The sequence below is a fragment of the Pseudonaja textilis genome, chromosome 3 (assembly GCF_049901715.1).
Source record: "Pseudonaja textilis isolate UNSWEBS1 chromosome 3, rPseTex1.2, whole genome shotgun sequence".
In the NCBI taxonomy this organism is placed as follows: Eukaryota; Metazoa; Chordata; class Lepidosauria; order Squamata; family Elapidae; genus Pseudonaja; species Pseudonaja textilis.
Genome location: NC_141992.1, coordinates 45,624,540 through 45,643,527, shown reverse-complemented (window position 1 = coordinate 45,643,527; position 18,988 = coordinate 45,624,540). Strand labels below are relative to the sequence as shown.

At 39.0% G+C, this 18,988-nt stretch overlaps 1 protein-coding gene across 4 annotated transcripts in view; it reads right to left on the bottom strand.

Annotated features, from left to right (window-relative positions):
* PIK3C2B (phosphatidylinositol-4-phosphate 3-kinase catalytic subunit type 2 beta) overlaps nucleotides 1–18,988 on the bottom strand; it is a 94,377-nt gene that overhangs the window by 40,414 nt on the left and 34,975 nt on the right. For all 4 annotated transcript variants that reach the window (XM_087929446.1, XM_026715564.2, XM_087929447.1 and 1 more), the window contains 7 exons: nucleotides 15,239–15,350; nucleotides 12,877–12,956; nucleotides 12,226–12,289; nucleotides 6,664–6,810; nucleotides 5,403–5,436; nucleotides 4,242–4,437; nucleotides 1,279–1,401 (listed from right to left, as the gene is read on the bottom strand). In XM_087929446.1, the coding sequence (XP_087785572.1) occupies nucleotides 1,279–1,401; nucleotides 4,242–4,437; nucleotides 5,403–5,436; nucleotides 6,664–6,810; nucleotides 12,226–12,289; nucleotides 12,877–12,956; nucleotides 15,239–15,350 (756 nt within the window). The remainder of the gene's footprint in view (nucleotides 1–1,278; nucleotides 1,402–4,241; nucleotides 4,438–5,402; nucleotides 5,437–6,663; nucleotides 6,811–12,225; nucleotides 12,290–12,876; nucleotides 12,957–15,238; nucleotides 15,351–18,988) is intronic.

Below are 18,988 nucleotides of genomic sequence, written 5' to 3'. Positions count from 1 at the left end.
AGTCATAGCACTTAAGACTCATATACCACTGCATCGTGCTTTATAGTATTCCCTGAGTGGTTCACAATGTCAGCATATTAACCCTAACAATACAGGCCGTCTTTTTACCAATCTCAGAAGGCTGGAAGGCTGAGTCAATACTGAGCCCCATCAGGATCGAACTCCAGGCTGTGGGTAGAGTTTACTTGCAATATTGCATTCTAACGACTGCGCCACCAGAACTCCTATAAACATAATTGCACAAGGGGGTAGAATAGTCAAGCTTCCGAGTACTCTAATGACAGTGGTGGGATTCAAATAATTTAACAACCAGTTTTCTCCCCTAATGACCGGCTGGATGGGCATGGCCATGGTGGGCATGGCCAGGGGGTGACATGCAGCACTTGGCCTCTTGCAGCCACCCTGGGAGCAAAAATGAGTTACAGGGGGGTACCACTCCCTCATGCCCCATTTTGGGCCTAGTAGGCCTCCCTGCAGCCCCCTGGCAGCAAAAACAGGCAGGGGGGGGCACACCGCAACTCCCCCCATCCCATTTTGGGCCTAGTAGGCCTCCCTGCACTTACCTGGGAGGGACAGGGTGGGGAGGGGAGGGGCCAGCCAGCAATTTAACAATCGGTTCAGCCGAAGTGGTGCGAACTGGTTGAATCCCACCACTGTCCAATGAGGGATGCCACAGGCTCTGTTTCTCTTTCCCCACTGTATTTAATATAAACTATAGAAGAAGTTATTTGCCAGGTTGGGTGAGGCATTGCCAGCTTGAAGTCAGTTTGGCATAGTGGTTAAAACATCAAGCTTCAAAACATGAAGCTGTGAGTTCTATTTCAATTTTTAGCATGAAGCTCATTGGGTGACTGGGCCAGTCACTATCTCTTAGCCCCAAGAAGAAAGCAACAGCAAGCTATTTCTGAAATGCCAATTCATGTACTTGTCTAGGTGGTTACCAGGAATCAAGAATGAATTGAAGGGGTGCTTACACACACACACACACACACACACGCACACATACCTCTTATCAGTACGTATGTTGATGATACTCAATTATAACTATTCCAGGCTAGTTGAGGCACAGTGTTGGGTTCCTGACACATTGTCTTGAGATTTTAAAAATGGATTGAGCCTTCTTGGGAGATAGTGTATCATATCCTTTGCCACTGAACAGTAGTCATTTCACAGAAAAACATTTTTAAAAAAGCCATTATCTCTCTCCCCACATTAAGAATGTACAAGCTCTCTCCCGTTCTTATACTTCAAAGGCAGATTAAAGAGATGATGCCTTACTGTTGGTCCCAGATGATTAGATGAAAGAGGTACTTGTATACATGAGCTTTTCGGGTTTGCAGAGGAGTGCAAAGGTCCTTTCCCCCATGGCTGAGTGAGCAAGAGAGGTAGAAATCTTCGTAGCTGCAGAAAGATGGATGACAATAAAGGTCAGACGAGCAAATTCTCATTATCTCACAATGCAAAAGAAAGAAAAGAAAAATGGAGGCTTTCAGTAACGTGTAACTGCAATGCAGAAAAAATAGGAGGTTCACATGAAAAAAAATGCCTTGATTTATTTCCTGTTCAGCAACTGATTCACAGGTGAGAATTGGTTTTATTCTCAAGCCCAGAAAACTCCTATTCAGCTTGCTACAATCAATAAAAGAAAAATTTAGATGATTTGTGTTCACTCTATAATGTGCCCAAAGATTATTCATGCAACCAGAGGAATCTCCAATTAGTAGATGGCTTTCAACTATAATTTCCCTTCCCCACCTGAGATTCATTAAAGGCCAATAAATTTTCGGAAGCCTTGAAAGAACTTTTATCTGAAGTTGGTTTGAGAGGTGAGCAGGAGAATAAGAAAGCATGTTTGCTGGGTTAGCATCAATTCTGCTTTCAGTCTTTCAACAAAATTTCCCTACATTCTGTTTAATTTTAAAAGCTATTATTAGCCACTTTTGTATGCCTGAGATGGAAAAGAACAATTAATAATAATAATATACCTATACTTATAATGTCATAGGATAGTCCCCGTTTCCTCCATATTAAAATAATACTGGCTTTGTTTTGTATGATTGGTTATGTGACATACCAATGAAAATCCTGGAGGGCAAGAAACAAAAATCTTCAAGCTGTATAAAGCTTTATAAAGCTAGCAGGTCTCTCTCTCTCTCTCTCTCTCTCTCTCTCTCTCCCTCCCTCCCTCCCTCCCGGTGGACATGTGTGTGTGTGTGTGTGTGTGTGTGTGTATGACTAATATACTTGAGCAAATGGATTTACACTTTGGAATAACAATAACCACTTGAACACCATCAGGTTTGACAAAATCACTAACAGTCAATTGCACAAGACAACATCCTGTGACCATATTTCACACACCATCAAACAGTTTTTTATCTGTTTATCCCAGGTCCTTGAGAGGGGTTAGGGTTAGATTGATAAAAATGCCAAATCCAGTCTAAACATTTGGATGACTGTATCACAACCAAAATAATATCCTCTTTCATGTCTATGATTTTTAAAGGGAAATTTCCACATTTCAAGATTCTAAAGTTTACAATTTTTGCTATTATCTTAAAATCCTGAGTCTTTTTTTCTGGCATCCAATAAAGGTGTAACTTTGGGCACAGAAATCCAACCCAACACATTATATTCAAGTTATGGCCAGGATTGGAGTGTCTAAACCAAACCTTTTTTAAATCTAAATTAAGTCACCTTTTGAACTGATCCAAATCTCAGTTGAAAGATGCCTTATCCAAGTCATTTTTTCAGCTCAGATAGTTGAACAAGGGAGGAGGAGGAAGATGGCTAGAAAGGGACAGTTCTCCCACAGATTTTCACACACACACACTCACACCCAACAGACCAACCACAGGGTGCTTCCTGGGGTTATTATCTTTTCAGAAGTGTTTCTCTACTTCCTTCTCAGCCAGCTGGAGAGGCATAGAATGCCATCACAGGATGCTCTGTCAGAAGGCCAGCCATGTGACAGGTGCCAAGCGATGATGCTAGGAGGGCTTACTGGGTAACAAAGGTCAGGACAGACTTGGATTTCCCAGGCTACTGCTTTTGTTCAGAATCACTCATTCAGTGGAATACATTAAGGATGGAACAAAAGCAAGAGGTCCCTGGAGGGATGGCAGCTAACTTCTGCAACCACCTCTCACGTGTTCCTGCTGCTGGGGAGGTGGATTACTCCCAGTCACTGCATCCCTGTCTTTATTGGAATGAAAACACATGAGCAAAGTGTGTTTACAAAGAAACACCCCCCACCACCACACACACTTCTTATTGTCTCTATATCCATTAGGTGAGTCCCCTCCACTAGCAGTCTTTGGTCCAAGAGGGGAAGCCCAGGCTGAGAAGCAGCCATCTGTCACTGTATATAGAGCCAAGCCCAGGAGGGAGGGTAGCTAACTATGGACTGTGCTAGTGGAGCATCCCAGGGAGTTTCCAGAATCAGACTTGCAGGAGAACAAAGAATCTTGTATTTAGACCTTGTTCATCTGACCAGCTAATCTCATTCTTTCAGGGGGAATAGACCCTCTTTAAAGGTACTTTAAAGAGCCTGTCATGGGGAAAGGAGTGGAATGTGTACTATTAAATATACAGTTCCCTTATGGATGCTGTCTCTGATTTTTACACCCCAATGGCAAAAGTGAACCCTGGCGATCTTCATAGAAGATTATTTTCTACAATCCTGGTTATTTTATTAGATTTATATTTCATACAACACTCGAGTCAGCCTAGAACAATTAAAAGGAAATCTATAAAACATAAAAACAAGACAATGCAATTAACTTAAGATCAGTACATGGTAGTTTTTAGCATTCTCTTTAAAACTGGGAAAGGGGACCAAAGACATCTCCTTGGGGATGCATTCCATAGCCTGGGAACCACAAGAGATGCCCTCTCCCATGTGCCAGAAAGGATGTCTTTGTTGATATAAGTGACTGGCCACTTCAAAATGGGAATGAAGCTTCCCAGTATCCCTCCAATAGCTGTAGTCTTGTACATTATTATTTTAATATTCCATTTCATCTTTTTGCCATACACAGCAGTACCTTTTCCACTATTATCTATGTGAGGCACACAGAGCTAAAAGGAACTTTGTGGCCCAAAGTCACCTAGCAAGCTTTCTCATTTGAAGGTGGACTTAAAGACTGATGTCTTAAACCTAGCCCCTAGGTCTAGCTTTAAATGCCTCTTGTCCTTTGCCAAACATTGCCAAGTTATTACAAAAATATGTTCTTGTTTACCTTGTAGCCCAGGTGATGGGTATACGATGGGTAGCATAGACCCTGAAGGAGAGAGGACAGGAAAGCAGTCGGGCTTCTTGGGAGAATGAATGCTTTCTATTCCCATGTACCACTGTCTGGAAGTCTGCATTGAAGGTACTACAATACAGCTCCACCAGATCCAAGATAGAGGCTGTCAAAGCTTCTACAATTTTCTCTGTTGGAGAGAGGAATCTATTTAGATATTGTGAGAATTTAGAATGAATTCTAGAATTCATTTTTAACTGCCCATCAAGAAAATGTCCCTGTGGAGCTTATACATATGGCAAACATTTTGATCACAGTGATGTTGTTCTGTAAGTGGTGCTCATCCATTATGGAGTTCCCTACTTCTAAATTCCTAGGTATAAGGCTTGTTTTTGGTTCAACATGCTGTATACAAAACATAATTTGCAAATTTTGCAAAAATTGCTTAAAAATTAAAACCTAAACATTTGGAAATAACAAATAAAATCTTTACTTGCTTACTTGTATAACATGGTTTGTTTTTGGCTTAGCATGAGTGAATCTTGCAACTGTCATTTTTGAAGGATGTTTGTTTATTGCTTAATGTTTTAGCAACCTCAGCCAAGTGTGGTTTTTTGGGGGGCAAAGCTGATTAAAGAAACCATGTCTTATCAGAGTGTGTGAACTCAGTCTAGGTGTACTGTAGCACATTCTTCTCCAAAGTTACTCATTTGGACTGTTGGTTCATGCCTTCCAGAAAACAATTTCTAATATCTTAAGTAACATGTCCTAATCATGTGTTGTGAAAAGAGGCTGCCTTCTTTTCTACCAATAATCATTTGACTAATGTCGGTAGTATCACTTAACATCTATATAAAAATCAGTTTTCCTAGGCCACAAAAAAATAAAACAAACAAACAAAAAACCCAAAGCAAGGACAATGCCAAGTTCTTCAGCACTGAACTGAATACTATTTTCTTCCCTGGAATGCTCATTTTCTATAAAGTTTTGATGTGTCTACTGCTGTACAAAACATGCTGGTATTCATATGGCTTGCTCTATGAATGAAAACTGAATCTATTTCAATTGTGAAAATGGGTAGAAAAAGTTTTAACCAATATCACACTATCACTGCTTTTGACTCCAGAATTCATTAATTAGAGAGGAAATTTTTACCTCTGTTTTCTCTCATGGCCAAAACATTTGGATCCTATTCAGGAAAGAAAAACAAAGTTGAAAATAGTTAATGTTAATGAGTTGACCACCTTATATACAGTACAGAGACATGTTTCAATTCCGAAAACCACCTGTGAGAGATAATGAGGAATCCTAACTAAGTTTATTCACTAAATCATAGCAAATATTCACCCATCCTACTCTTTTGCTCCAATGTTAAGTACCCATTGATTTTTTTATTCTGACCTAAGGTCCTCCAGATGGACCAACTCCCAGAAATCTTAGCAACAACTAAGCGGGCTGGGGATTTACATAGGGAAATTCTACATATCTAAAAGAGCATTGCTAACATTAGTTATCTACAGAATTTGGCTTGATTCTTTACTCTATCTATTTATGCAATTCAGGCAGGCTAGCAATTTGACCTGTCAATGTAAACTCAGAGATAATTCCTAATGTCTTAAGTAAGCACATTTCCAGATAGGTGTTTTAATTATCTCCTGGGCAAGGGGCATTTCCTTTGATCAGACTATTGTTCATAAGCTCAGAAAGGTTCAGTTTGTAAATGCTACTTTTAAAATAGATCATCTCTGAGGGTCTGCCTCAGGTTTCATTTGTTCTGCTAATGCGAATGGCTTAAAGTTCACCCACACACCACATCTATTATGCAGGTCAAGATAGTGAGGGAATGAGGGAATAATTCTTCTTTCTATCTTGTTATGGTCATAAGTTACCAATCACCTAATCCTAAACTATTCCATTAGCTGGTCTGTGCTTACACATTGCACTAAATCATAATGTGATTTATTTTAAGCTCAGCACCATGCTGGAACTACCAATTATCACATACCGGTAGTATTTTGTAAAACCAAGCCATGTAAATGAACAATATGAAAGAATCCAAAACGGACTGGGCTTCAGTAACTTAAACTCTCACCTTATTCACATATTAATCAGTGTCTTACTTGTCTGGAGTGGCACAGAAAACTATGTGGGTAAGTAAATAAACTCACCTGCTCTGAAAAAGGTAGAAAGAACAATTGTTCCTTTGCAGAAAGCAACGTATTTCCAGAAAGTAACTGGATAGAAGGCAACACACCATTATTGTAGCTAAAAGGGGGAGGGGGGAAGCAGCTGCAATAGCATCTCTTGTCCTATCTTCACATACATTGAATTCCCCTCTTATCATTTTCATCTATTTGGCTCTAATGTTAAAATTCAAGCTTGCTGTTTCCAAACTTTTCAGACTCTCACTTCTTACCTTTTGGATTTTGGGCTGCATGCGAGATGGACAAGGTGGTAGGTGATTCAGGGCTGCAGTGATTTCCTGGGATTCTACAGCAGCCAAAGCATTGCAAATGGCCATGACAGACTGGACTACCCGCTCTGCTTTCAGTTGGAAATCTCCCTGGATGAATAATTGAAACATTGGGAAGAGTAAGCTACAATTATGTTATTTATATCTTTGCATTAACACATGGCTTGGGAGCCTGACAATCATTAAGATCTAGCCAGCATGGGTGTGGAATTCAAGTATTTCCTCTCCTTTGATATCAGTGGGATATTTCTTCCCAAAAGCAACAGCAAGAATATCTTCAGAGCAGGATACCTTGGGAAGCTTGTCAAAATCAAAGTGAGAAACTTTTGTTTTGCTTTCTTCCTATTCTCAGAAATGAAAGCACTAAATGAAGTTGCATGAGTCAAAGAGGGCAGGAAGAGTGAAACAGGTAAGAGTTTCTGTTTGGAGTTTTCAATGTAGTACTATCTATCTATGGTTAGTTAAAACAAGGTCATTGTATCTATTGGAAATATATATACGTTATTTATCTAAAAAGCACCACTACAGTAAACATTCTAAATTTAGAAGAGTCTGTTCCTCTTTCTCACCTCTGACAAATCCTACTGAACTTTTGTGAGCTTTAGCACAGATGGTCTTTATTTTCTCTTCACCATCTTTGTGACCAAAAACTAAACAGAAAGTTGTGGAAAAAATATTACCACCTTTTCTGTCTTAAATTCAAATATGGCTTCAAACATGTCTTTAATGCTTTTCAACATTAAAATCATACTTGAATTTAAAAGAAAAAAGATAGCATCACATGACTTCCAAATTCTACATGAAGGAATTTCATGTGTTTCAATTCCTTCATGTAGAATTTGGAAGACATGTGAAAGAAACTACCCTGTTTCTCCAACAATACGGCTTCCCCCAGTAGGAAGTCCCAGCATGTTGTATAGGCATGAAATGAAATTAAGCCCCTCCCCCCAAATTAAGTCCTACATTAAAACATGCGAAATGGGGGGAATGGTGGGGGGGGGGCTTGCTGTTAGGAAGTACTTTTGTTGCACACCCGGATATGGTGCTGCCTGCGTTGACCCCTATACAAAGTGCCCCACCAATGCCGAGGTCAACATCCAAGCCGTCGCTGCCCATCCGCCTGAAGATGCAAGGGTGGGGGAATTAAGTCACTCCTGAAAAGACGGCCTAGTCATTTTTTCGGGGCTTAAAAAAAAATAAGACCCGGCCTTATTATATGAGAACACGGTATTAACATCTTCCACCAATATACGGTAATTTAAGTGATTGCTCCAGAAGGTATAGAAAGAATTGCCACTAAGGGGCACTGTTGCTTACTGCACCTATTTGCCAGCAAAATGCAGGTATTTCTTGGATAAGAGACCTGGGAAGGTTCTGTTGCATATAGTCTGAAACGATCAGACTTGCAGAAGATGTGGAAGAAAAATATTTCTCTTCCTTCACTGGACAGCACTTGAAGAAATGGGATCCCATAAAGCAAAACTGGAAACAAAGGGATAGATGTGTATCAAACAGGAAAAACAATGTGCAAAGTGTAAAAAATTGTGCTCTGTGGAAACTAGAATCACTTTCACAAACATTTTCTGAAATTTCTATATGTACATTCAGCTATAAAGTACTATTTTTCCTTTTCAGAGGACTTAACAACTCAATCTTTTACAAAATCAAATATGAATTGTTTAGGATTTTATATGTATTTGAAATTATTTGTTTATGAATAATCTCTAAACAGAATAAGGAATAGTTAAATTCCCTGTGTTTCTCTCATTCTCATATATACAACTTACACAAAAACTGCATAATATTTGTCCCAAGTATTGCATCAATTGTTTATTTCTTAGATTGGATAGAAATTAAACAAATAAGCTTAAACTTTACCTTATTTTGCACTATATATTTTTTTCCCTTTGACAATATTTTTCACCCTATGCACATTTATAAAACCACCCGCTCTAATTTATCTAATGATGGAGGTTCTGACCTCAACCATTTTGAGCATAGTGATACATAATCATAATGATACAATCATGATCGGGAGAAGATGGGAGAAGATGTCAAGGAAGTAACAGGTAGCAGGGAGAAAGTGGGAATTGCTTAATTGCATCTATCTTTAAAAGGGGGGAGACTAACCAATCAATAGCAGTACTCTAGAAGACACAATAGGAATACAAGTCAAAATAGGCAACAAAATGGTAAGAGATTATCTATTCACTCTAGATGAGTTCAAATTGCCAGGACCAGGTGGATTGCAACCCAGGATTCTGAAGGAGCTGGCAGACATGATCTCAGAATCACAAACCAAATGTTTCAAAACCACTGGAGCAATGGGAAACTACCAGAGAACTGCATGTGGTTCCAATCTTCAAAAGGGAGGGGGGGAATGGACCCAGGAAATTACAGATTAATTAGCCTGACCTCAATACCTGGGAAAATCCTGAAAAAGATAATTAAGCAACAGATCTGGGTACACTTAGAAATGAGCAAAGCTATTACTAAAAGCCAATGTGGGTTTGTTAAAAACAGATCATGCCAGACAAATCTTATTGCATTATTTGACAAAGTGACTACATTAGTTGAGGGAAATATTGTAGACATAGTTTACTTAGACTTCAGTAAGGCATTTGAGAAAGTAGACCACAGTCTACTTCTTGGTAAAATAGAAAAATGTGGGATAGATAGTATCACCATTAGATGGATTCTCAACTGGCTGACCAATCATACTCAGTGTGTAGTCCTCAATGTTTAGACACTACAATATCTAAAACGGAAGGAAGCATGCAGTGGGATACCTCATGCTCTGTCTTAGGCCCAGTATTCTTCAACCTAGTCATAAATTATTTAATAAGAGGATTAAAAGGGGAACTCATCAAATTTGTAGATAACACCAAATGAGGCAACAACAAACATTTTAGAAGATAGGCTCAAAATCAGAAGGTTCTTGAGATTTGAACACTGTGCCCTATCCAACAAAATCTAATTCAGTGGCTAAAAAAGTAAGGTTTTATACATAGGCAAAAAAAACCCAAATATACAACTATAGGATAGGTGATATCTGGTATCTGTGAGAGGGATCTAGGTATCCTAGTGCTCAAGCAGTTGGACTAGAAGACCTCCAAGGTCCCTTCCAATTCTGTTATTCTATGACTTCTATGACATAGTGAGTCACAAATTTTGTCAGCGCACGCTTATGAAGTAAGTCCCATTCAATTGAGTGGAGACTTATTCTATTCAATTCTTTATAGTTCTGTAAGTTCTTAAATTATAAGTTCTGAATCAGGAAGAGTCAAAGGAAATGCTTCACATAAATTTTTTTGAAGATTTCAGTATGTCTCTTCATTTAAAAGGATCTGCCACTCTAAACTCATGTTCTTTGTTCTTCTTCAATTCCTCTTTCCACTCTTTTGTATCACAGCTATTCAGTTGTGTCCTTATGGACATAAAATATTTTACCTTTCAGTAACTGTATAATAGTAAGAAAATACGAGACAAAAATAAGGAGAACATTTACACTCAGTGCTGACTATGTATCACATCTGCAAGAACTCCAAGGATCTCTTGCTTCCTTATCCCATACTTCAATGACTCATATGATCTAGAACAAACATTCTAATCTCTGCATCAAAAGTTGAATAACACAGATTATTCTAAATGGAAAGAAAAGGCTGGGCAAAGGCCAAAGCTTCACAAAGATCTGATCCTGGCAGCAAAACCAAAATGCATTGATGCATACATATACAACTATCTCTAAAAGGAAGGAAAACTGAAACAAAGAGGAACTTTCTACCTTATGGTGCTCTGCTGACAATGTAAAAAACAGAACCTGAGAACCACTTCTCTACACCCATTTTTTTTCTTTTTTCTTTCCTGCTTTGACTGATAGTTCATACTGCTATATAGTACAGCCTCTTGGCTGCCATCCCAAGTACCCTTATGCTGACAGTCCCAACTTTATGTTGGGAAATCTGACTCCCATAAAGCAGTCAAAATGGAATGAGGAAAATGTGAAGTGAGTAAGAACTGCGTTAACTGCCTATCTTTATAGGCAGACCTAGTCCCATTAAAGAAGCAGTAAAAAAAACCCTTCTCTGATCAGTTTCAGAAAGGAAATAAAACAAGCTGTGAGCAATGAGATGGGGGGGGGGGAACATACTGGAGGAAACCACAGTGGGGGAAATATGTTTACCGCTTATTTTCTTTAAATTATCACAAAATATTTGTTTTATTATTATAATACTATTTTCAGTATCTTCAAATGAGTAACCAAAGCACACAAAAGCTATCAGATGTTATACTGCTTTACAATAGAGGTACACAACCAGCCCCCGCAAAAGGCCTGGATGGAGCCTCTGAGCTCTTCAAATTTACCACCAATGTAGCAGCGAACCTATGAATTACAGTCCTTTTATGCTGAAATGTCTTGCACAATATTATTGAAGACTTTCTTGCATCACTTGGTCCCTCAAGTGCCGCTGCCATTTCACCACCCAATGCTTCCCATAGCCATCCTGCCCACCATTACTAAAATAACAAAGCAACCCAGGCTCAGCTGCTGCTTCTCATTGTTCATATCTGATTTTAATTTTTACTGATACCAGTCAAACTGTGATGCACCTTCTCTGCAAGCATGTGCTACCAGTATATATATTTTTTCAAGAGCCAGCCTTGGTGCTGCCTAACATACTACAATTGTTCATGTATTCTAGACCTTTCTACTATGGGCAGCCAGCCCTAGATATCTTCTGGAAGACTGAATGTATCATTCAGCCCCCGCAAAAGTTGCATATCTTTGTTCTATAAGATGGGTGCCTACACAAATTTGAATAATAAATTAGTAAACAAACAAAGCTCAGAACCTTCTTATTCTGCTGTTCTTCAAACAAGCTGTGGTAGGAAGCAAGAAGATAAACATAAGGGTACAAATTCTGAAAAGTGTAAGCCTTGCAATAGGGTGGTTGTCAGGAATTAGAGATGAGAGTGACTTAGAAGAAGAGGTGTAGAATTGCTAGGCTACCCATTGCAACATTTTGGATGGGTGATTTCACATCCTAGAGATTACAAAAGGATAATACTTACATGTCTAGTAATATTCAGTCACATCAAATAATACAGCAAAGTCCCAAATATTATTTAAAAGCATAATTCAGGCAAGCACCAAATCTGGAGTACCCACTCAGGATGGGCTCTTTAGAGGTAGCAACAATGAAACTTACTCATCATGTGTGGCAACATGTCCACTCTATGCCCTTTATCTTGAGGATGATAAACATAGCAGTAGTAGCAGCATCAACCCAACCCAACCATTGACTGGTTTCAACAGCTGTTAATCTGCTGCTGGGGTTGGGATTTACCATTCTGATTTCAGCACAGGTCTCTGAGGTTATGCTTTGGAAGTGCTACTGACATGTCCAGCCATGAGAGGGTCCAATGTGCCTGCCATTTCCTGAAATTGAGCTTGCCATCAACATATTGCCCGCCCCCCTCAAACTCTGAAGACTGCCATCTTACCTCAGTTGCTAAGAATGCATCCACCTCATTGTGGAAAGTATCAAAAAGAAGGGTCAAGGCCTGCCTATAGGAAGAAGCAACAATGAACAGCTCAGAATAGAAAATGGAAAAAAGTTTGTTTCATGTGGAGGATCGATTTATGTCAAGTCAAAGCCTTTATGCACACTTCTAGCTCAGAACTGTTTGTCCTGATTAGCAATTCTTCAGGTTTTCAGTCATGAGTTTTTTCCAGCCATATTTAGAGCTGCCAAGGTTGAACATGGAAGATTTTCATGCTAACCATGTCATACCAGTGAGTTGCAGATTTTCCCCATATGGCCTGCAAATATGGCTGGCCAACATTAAGAACTCAGATAGTGTCTCTTTATGTGTCTTTTTAATGTCTCTTTATGTGTCTCTTTATATGTCTCTTTATGTGTCTTTTTGTCATTTAGTATTAGCCTGTACCAGGGCTGTCAAACTCCCGGCCCACAGGACAGATGTGTCATGTGCTGGCCGTGTCCATGCCTGGTTTAGCGAAGGGGAAAAAAGTCCCGATATATCATGTGACAATGTGAGTTTGACACCCCTGGCCTATACAGTCCACAGAAGTTCTATTTGTGTATAGTTACTCTACCAACTACACTGCAATTTCATTCATTTTTTTTTTACCTGGTGATGGTCTGCTTGATTGGCCTCTCTTGGAGATGAACATAGTGGTTGAGTGTGGAAGGGCTTTGGTCATCATTCACCTACATTAAGAAAAGGAGTTGCTCAACAATATTCAACATTTCTTTGTTACACTTGCTAAAGCTGCCTTCTGAAAAGCTGCCTATGTTACTGTTCAATAATGAACCAAACTATAAATTTCTGTCTTGGGCCAGCCAGGTGATGCCATCAAGATTCTTATCCAATGGCATGAGGGTGTTGAGGTTTGGATTAAGGCGCCTGCTTAACCCTGGCAAGGCCAAACAGTTTTAAAACCTCCAATCCCTAACCCTCCCCACAAGGATCCAGAAATTTTCCATCTGTGTGGGGGGACTTTTAATCAGTGTGTAATTCCTACACTCATGTCTCCTGCTTGAAGAAGAAATGGTAGGCATGTCTAGGAGTACATTGGTTCAAGTTAATTGTGCACTAATTGCACCCATTCCTGGACCAGGAGCTTTGCTAACAGTGACTCACACCTTAATCAACTCCCATTTGGATTACTGTAATGCACTCTACAATGGACCTGAAAGGCATTCAGAAGCTGCAGCTGTTGGTGTTTCTTTTTAGGCCTATATAGCACCACTGCACCAGCTCCCAGTGGACTTTTGGGAGGTGCTGGTCATTACTTATAAAGCCTACATGGCACAGGGCCAGGCTATTTGCAGGACAACTTGATTCCCATACTGTCTTCTTACCTCACTAATCTATCGTGGAGGGCATATTTCAGATCCCTTTCATTAGATAATGTCATCTTATTGGACCCCAGAGTAAAGCTTTCTCTGTGGAAGCACCTGCTCAATGAAACAATATCCCTCTAGAGATCCAGATGGCCCCAGCCTTTTTAGCTATTTATAAGCTATTGAAGACTTGACTGTCCCCCCAGGTAATTTGGGCCAAATGGTTAGATGAGCTCTGTTGGTTATGAGTTGGGTTGTATTAGTGACCTTGGACATCATGGTTGTTGTCAATTGTTTTTAGCCCTTATATGCCACCCTGAGCTCTTTTTTGTAAAATAGCTACCATATACATTGATCGAATGAATGAATGCATAAATAAACAATGCTTTTACTACAAAAGATATTTATATGCATAAATGCTTCCCAAGAAGTAGAGTAGTGAATTTCTTTCTGACAAAAGGATTACTTACTTATTAATTTGCAGGAACAATTTTGTTTCTAGAAAATAGTTTTTAAATTTGATTTAGATTTTTGAGGAAGCAGAATAGACCATAGAACTGCTCTCTGAAAAAAGATATCTTAAGATGCTACCAGTTGATTTTCTAGTCTCTTATATGAAAATATTAAAGCAAGGGATTCAGCTCTGAGCATTTAATTTTACATACATAGGCCCACTCTTTTGTACATCACTACTGGCTTGTCAACATTCTATTTATTAAAGCTACTGTCCTGAAATTAAACCACTGATAACTTCTCTTATGTTAAGGAGATGCAAACTGTCCAACACAAAATATCACTGTAGTAGTTGCAATGCAAGATACACTTTAATTGCAGAAGTATAAAATGAAGCTATTAGTTCTATGAAGTATTCTGCATAAACAGATACCCAGGTGTGATCGTTATTCTCATTTCCCAGGTATCAGAATATCTGATCAAAAGCATACTTGTACCAGAAAGGTATTCTACATTGCAGGGGACATTTAAACAGGAGTCAAGATGCCAGATGCCAGAGTTACTATGATGATTAATACAGTGATTTTGAATTGCCCCTAGGACTTCAGTGGGCATGTTAATAATATCATCAGATATTGTGCAGGATATGCAGGGCTGAACTTTGGGTTTGGGGGGGCAGATCTGGGGGTGGGATATCTTTGCTAAAATATATATGAAGACTCTGAGACAATTAGCACACATAGGATATATTTTATTAAAATGGAGGGATTATATTTTTGGTACTGAATATTAGCAGTTTAATCTCAGATGCCTTTAAGATTATGCCTCTAACCATAAATAAGGTTCTAAAACTCTAGTCTAGAGAGCATGTTGTTATCCTCTAGAATTAGACATATGCTGAATCTTATTATTCCTCTTTAAGAATAAATAAGACTAGAGTCTTCAACTAAAGATTTGCAACTAGGCAAGCAACAATGTCAAATTGATAATTATGGATTAAAAACAAACAATATTAAAAATGATATAAAGAGTTAAGTTTAAGTCAAGACCCTGTCTTAGCCCTCAACATATAAGAGCTATTGTTATATCAAACTTGCTCTTACATGATGTTAATGGAAATACTGAATTAGAATCGGCTAAGAAGCAATAATTTTGTCAGAGCCTATTTTCATGTTTACAAGCCAGACATTTACCGTCCTAGCCAGGTCACTGCGAACAGCCTTCCTCTTCATCAGCTGCAACCGGATATCTATGTCAAACTTCCTGCAGTGTTGAATATATTCATGACTTCCTAGTGGAACTTTGCTGGAATGATACAAATAAGTACAGAAAATGTAAGTAAAGGACTTTTCCCCCTGTATATTTCTGAGATTATTCCAGTAACAAAGTTTTCTAAAATTCCTTCTAACCAGATATACAGTGGCCTACACACAGATATCAGATACAGGTCATGATGTCATTGTGCAAATTTTGACATGAGTTATGTACAGTAATTTCTGATTGCAATGGAACACAACTGACATAAATTACATAATCCATGTTGCTTCTCCAATGATGTAATGATGCAACTGATCTTGCTTGCTTCCTCTTACCCCATTTCCACACCCCCTGGACCCTCATGGTTCTGTGTATAGTGCAGAACAAGAATACCTTTGCTGCTGCTTAGCTTAGAAACAATGAATAAGTCATGCACTTAGTTATACAGGACTTTTATGCCTCAGTTCTCTTCCCCAAGAAAACTATTTGAAAATTCAATCATTATTTTTATGTATGTACACACACACACACACTTTTATGGTTTTCATTGTCTAGTGGAAAACATAGCAGCATAGCAGTTAAAGCTTATGATCTTAAAAAGGAAGGATATACTGATTTAATCTTTGTAGTACATGATTTAAAATAAAGAAAAAAAATAATCTGACAGAAAAAGGAACATGAAACCAAAGATAACCATATCATAATTTCCCTGAAGCTTGTATATACTAAAATAATTTGAGAAGCAAATGTTTCTGCTAAATCCAGATGTTATAAAGTCTGGGGGAAAGATGTTGGGTTTCTGCTTGCATCAGAATGAAGATTACCAAATGCAACTCCCTGTTGTTCTATTGACCTATATTCAAGATTGGACCAAGTCATTTTGCTGTCTGAGAGAAAGGACAAGAACAGGAATGAAATAGCAATAGTACTTAGACTTATCCCTAGTGCTTTACAGCCCTCTCTAAGCAGTTTTACAGACTCAGCCTATTGCCCCCAACAATCTGGGTCCTCAATTTGCCCACGTCAGAAGGATGGAAGTCTGAGTCAACCTTGAGCCTAGTGGGACTTGAACTGCAAAATTGCAGGCAGCCGATAGTCAGCAGAAGTAGCCTGTAGTACAGCACTTTAATCACTGTGCCACTGGAGATCTACCATATTTTTCTGAGTATAAGACACACTTTTTCCACCCCGAAAAGTGGGTGGAAATGTCTGTGCGTCTTATGCAGTGAATGTTGCCAAAGCCCCGCCAGCCCCCACCCTTTGGCCTCTGTCTCCCAGCAATTTGCCTCTTTGTAGCAAACAGCCTGTTTCAGCTTCAGCCTGATTAGCACAAGCAGCTACTTGTCGGTTGGATCAGCCTCCCGATGATCAACTGTTTCAGGATGCAGGGATTGACATAGCCTATTGCTGCCTCCGCATGCCCCATTTTTGGCCTCTGCATTCCATTTTTGGCCTCCATGTGCCCCATTTTCCACCTGTTCCAATCCCCGCTGACTGGAACAGGCCAAAAATCAGTCGTGTGGAGGCAAAAAATGGGGTGTACGGAGGCTAAAAACGAGGTGCATTTTCTGCAAGGAGGCAAATTGCTGGGAGGCAGAGGCAGATTTTTTTTCTTGTTTTCCTCCCCAAAAGCTAGGTGCATCTTATACTTCAGAGTCTTGTATTCCAAAAACATACAGTACCTTCTTTGTTTGGAAACAACAATGCAAACAATAAAGCCATTCTGTTCGAGTTATCAAAGACAACAGGTTAATTTAGAAGGCCTGGGACAGGCTATGTGGCCTGTACAGTTTCTCGTGCAGAAAAATGAATGGTTGGAAGGGCTCAGAAGGAAAGGGGAGGTTACCTCACAGTAGATGGAACAGGACGTCTGGCCCTTTTACCTGCAAGTCTAAAAGGAAAAGTTAGTATTTATCTCTCTCCACCCTACATCCTGGCTTGCCCATCCAGCACAGCTGTCATTACAAAAAGTTGATTGCCAGGGGACAGAGAGAGAGAGAGAGGGTGTGTTACTTTTAAAGTGGAGAAAGAAAATCAGAGTAAAACAAAACTTCAAAGTCTGGGAAAAGAAACTTTGTAAAAAGTCAGATGTGCTACCAGAATAGTATTTCCTTTTAAGGAAGTGCTATAACAGACTTGTAAGAAACATTCATTTGATACACTGGCAATGTGCAACACTTAATTCACATATATTGATTGCTTTAAAAGGTAATTTTTTAGTTAGAATGTATCTTTTGGAAGTCTTGTTGGGATTTTGCTATAAATTCTTTTTTAATTCCAGGCAGTCTCCTCCCTTCCAGATCCTGCCCTTTTACTCTTCCTCTCTCCTTTCCTATTTTCAAAAGCTTTTAATTATCCAGAAATCTTTATTATCCCTTTGACTTTTTATTTTCAGCATTAAATGCCTATTGATGTCAAAGTGGCTTTTTTTCAAATTTCTTGCTTAAGTCTCTTAGCTGTCAGTATAGGAAAAGGAGAAAAAAAACCCAAATCTTTTCCCTTTTCTCTCTCCTTCGCAGCTTAAAAATCTTCTTAGGGAACAATGCTATTGTTTTTTAATAGTTTCAATTCCAGGGTACCTTATTTGTTGCTTTTGCTATTTGAAACCAAAACTTTCTCTTCTTATCTTCCTCCTGCACATTCTTTTCTGGTCAAGTTCTTCTTTGTGGTGGCCATTTCTGACCACCGCTACAACCACTTTCGGGAAAGGGAGTAATGGCCAGCTGGGGAGGAGAGATGTGGCTCTCCTCAACCCTGCAGGCAGTCTCCTCCCTCTTCACCACCTCTACTGGGTGGCTTAGCCCCGAAGCCAGCCAGCTCGGGGTGCTCCAGCGGCGAGCACGGATCAAAGCCTCGCAGAAATGAGGTTTCGGTCTGTTGCTGAAGAAGCTCAAACCAGTTTTTCGCAACAAAAACCCCAGGAAGAGAAAGTCGAAAAAGAAATAAGAAGATTTAACTCGGGACTATTTGGATTACTTGATGGTTTCTGGATTTCAATCAGGTGATTGTTTAAAACTGTTTAAAATGGCTCCACTTTTAGAAGAACTGAAAATGGAACTTAAAAAGTACAAAGAAGATGCACAAGAAGGGAGAGGTTCTTTTGGCTTCGTATTTCAATTTTTAGAAATGGAGATTTGGAATTATGAGAAACAACAAGAAATGCCTGCAGAACAAGAAGATTATGACAAAGAAGAAGCCATCTTTAATGAACAAGTAATCTTAGATGGGGGGAAAAAGGAAAGGGGGGAAAGAGAATGGAAAGTTTAAGAGTAGGAAAAACAACTCCCCCCACCCCAAAATAGAGTGAAAAATAAGTATAAAATCAGAAAGCAACAGAAGAGGGAAATTCAGAAGAGAGAATTAGAAATAGAGAGACAAGGGGGTAAAAAGGGGAGGGAGAAGATGAGAGGGAAGAAAGAAAGGAAAAGAAGTCATAACGGACAGAAACAAATACAGAGAACAGGGACTATTTAGAGATAATGGGTGAAAATTTAATGGAAAAAGGGATTCTGCAAAGGTGCATAAGATAGTATGGTTATATTAGAAACAGAAATAATTTTTGAAAATATGAAACAACGTATGATTAAAATGTCTGATAAAATAGCTATCGTAATTCAGTGGAATGCTTGTCAATAAATAAATGTAATAAAAGGTATATTTAATGATTTATAAAACATATGTGAAGA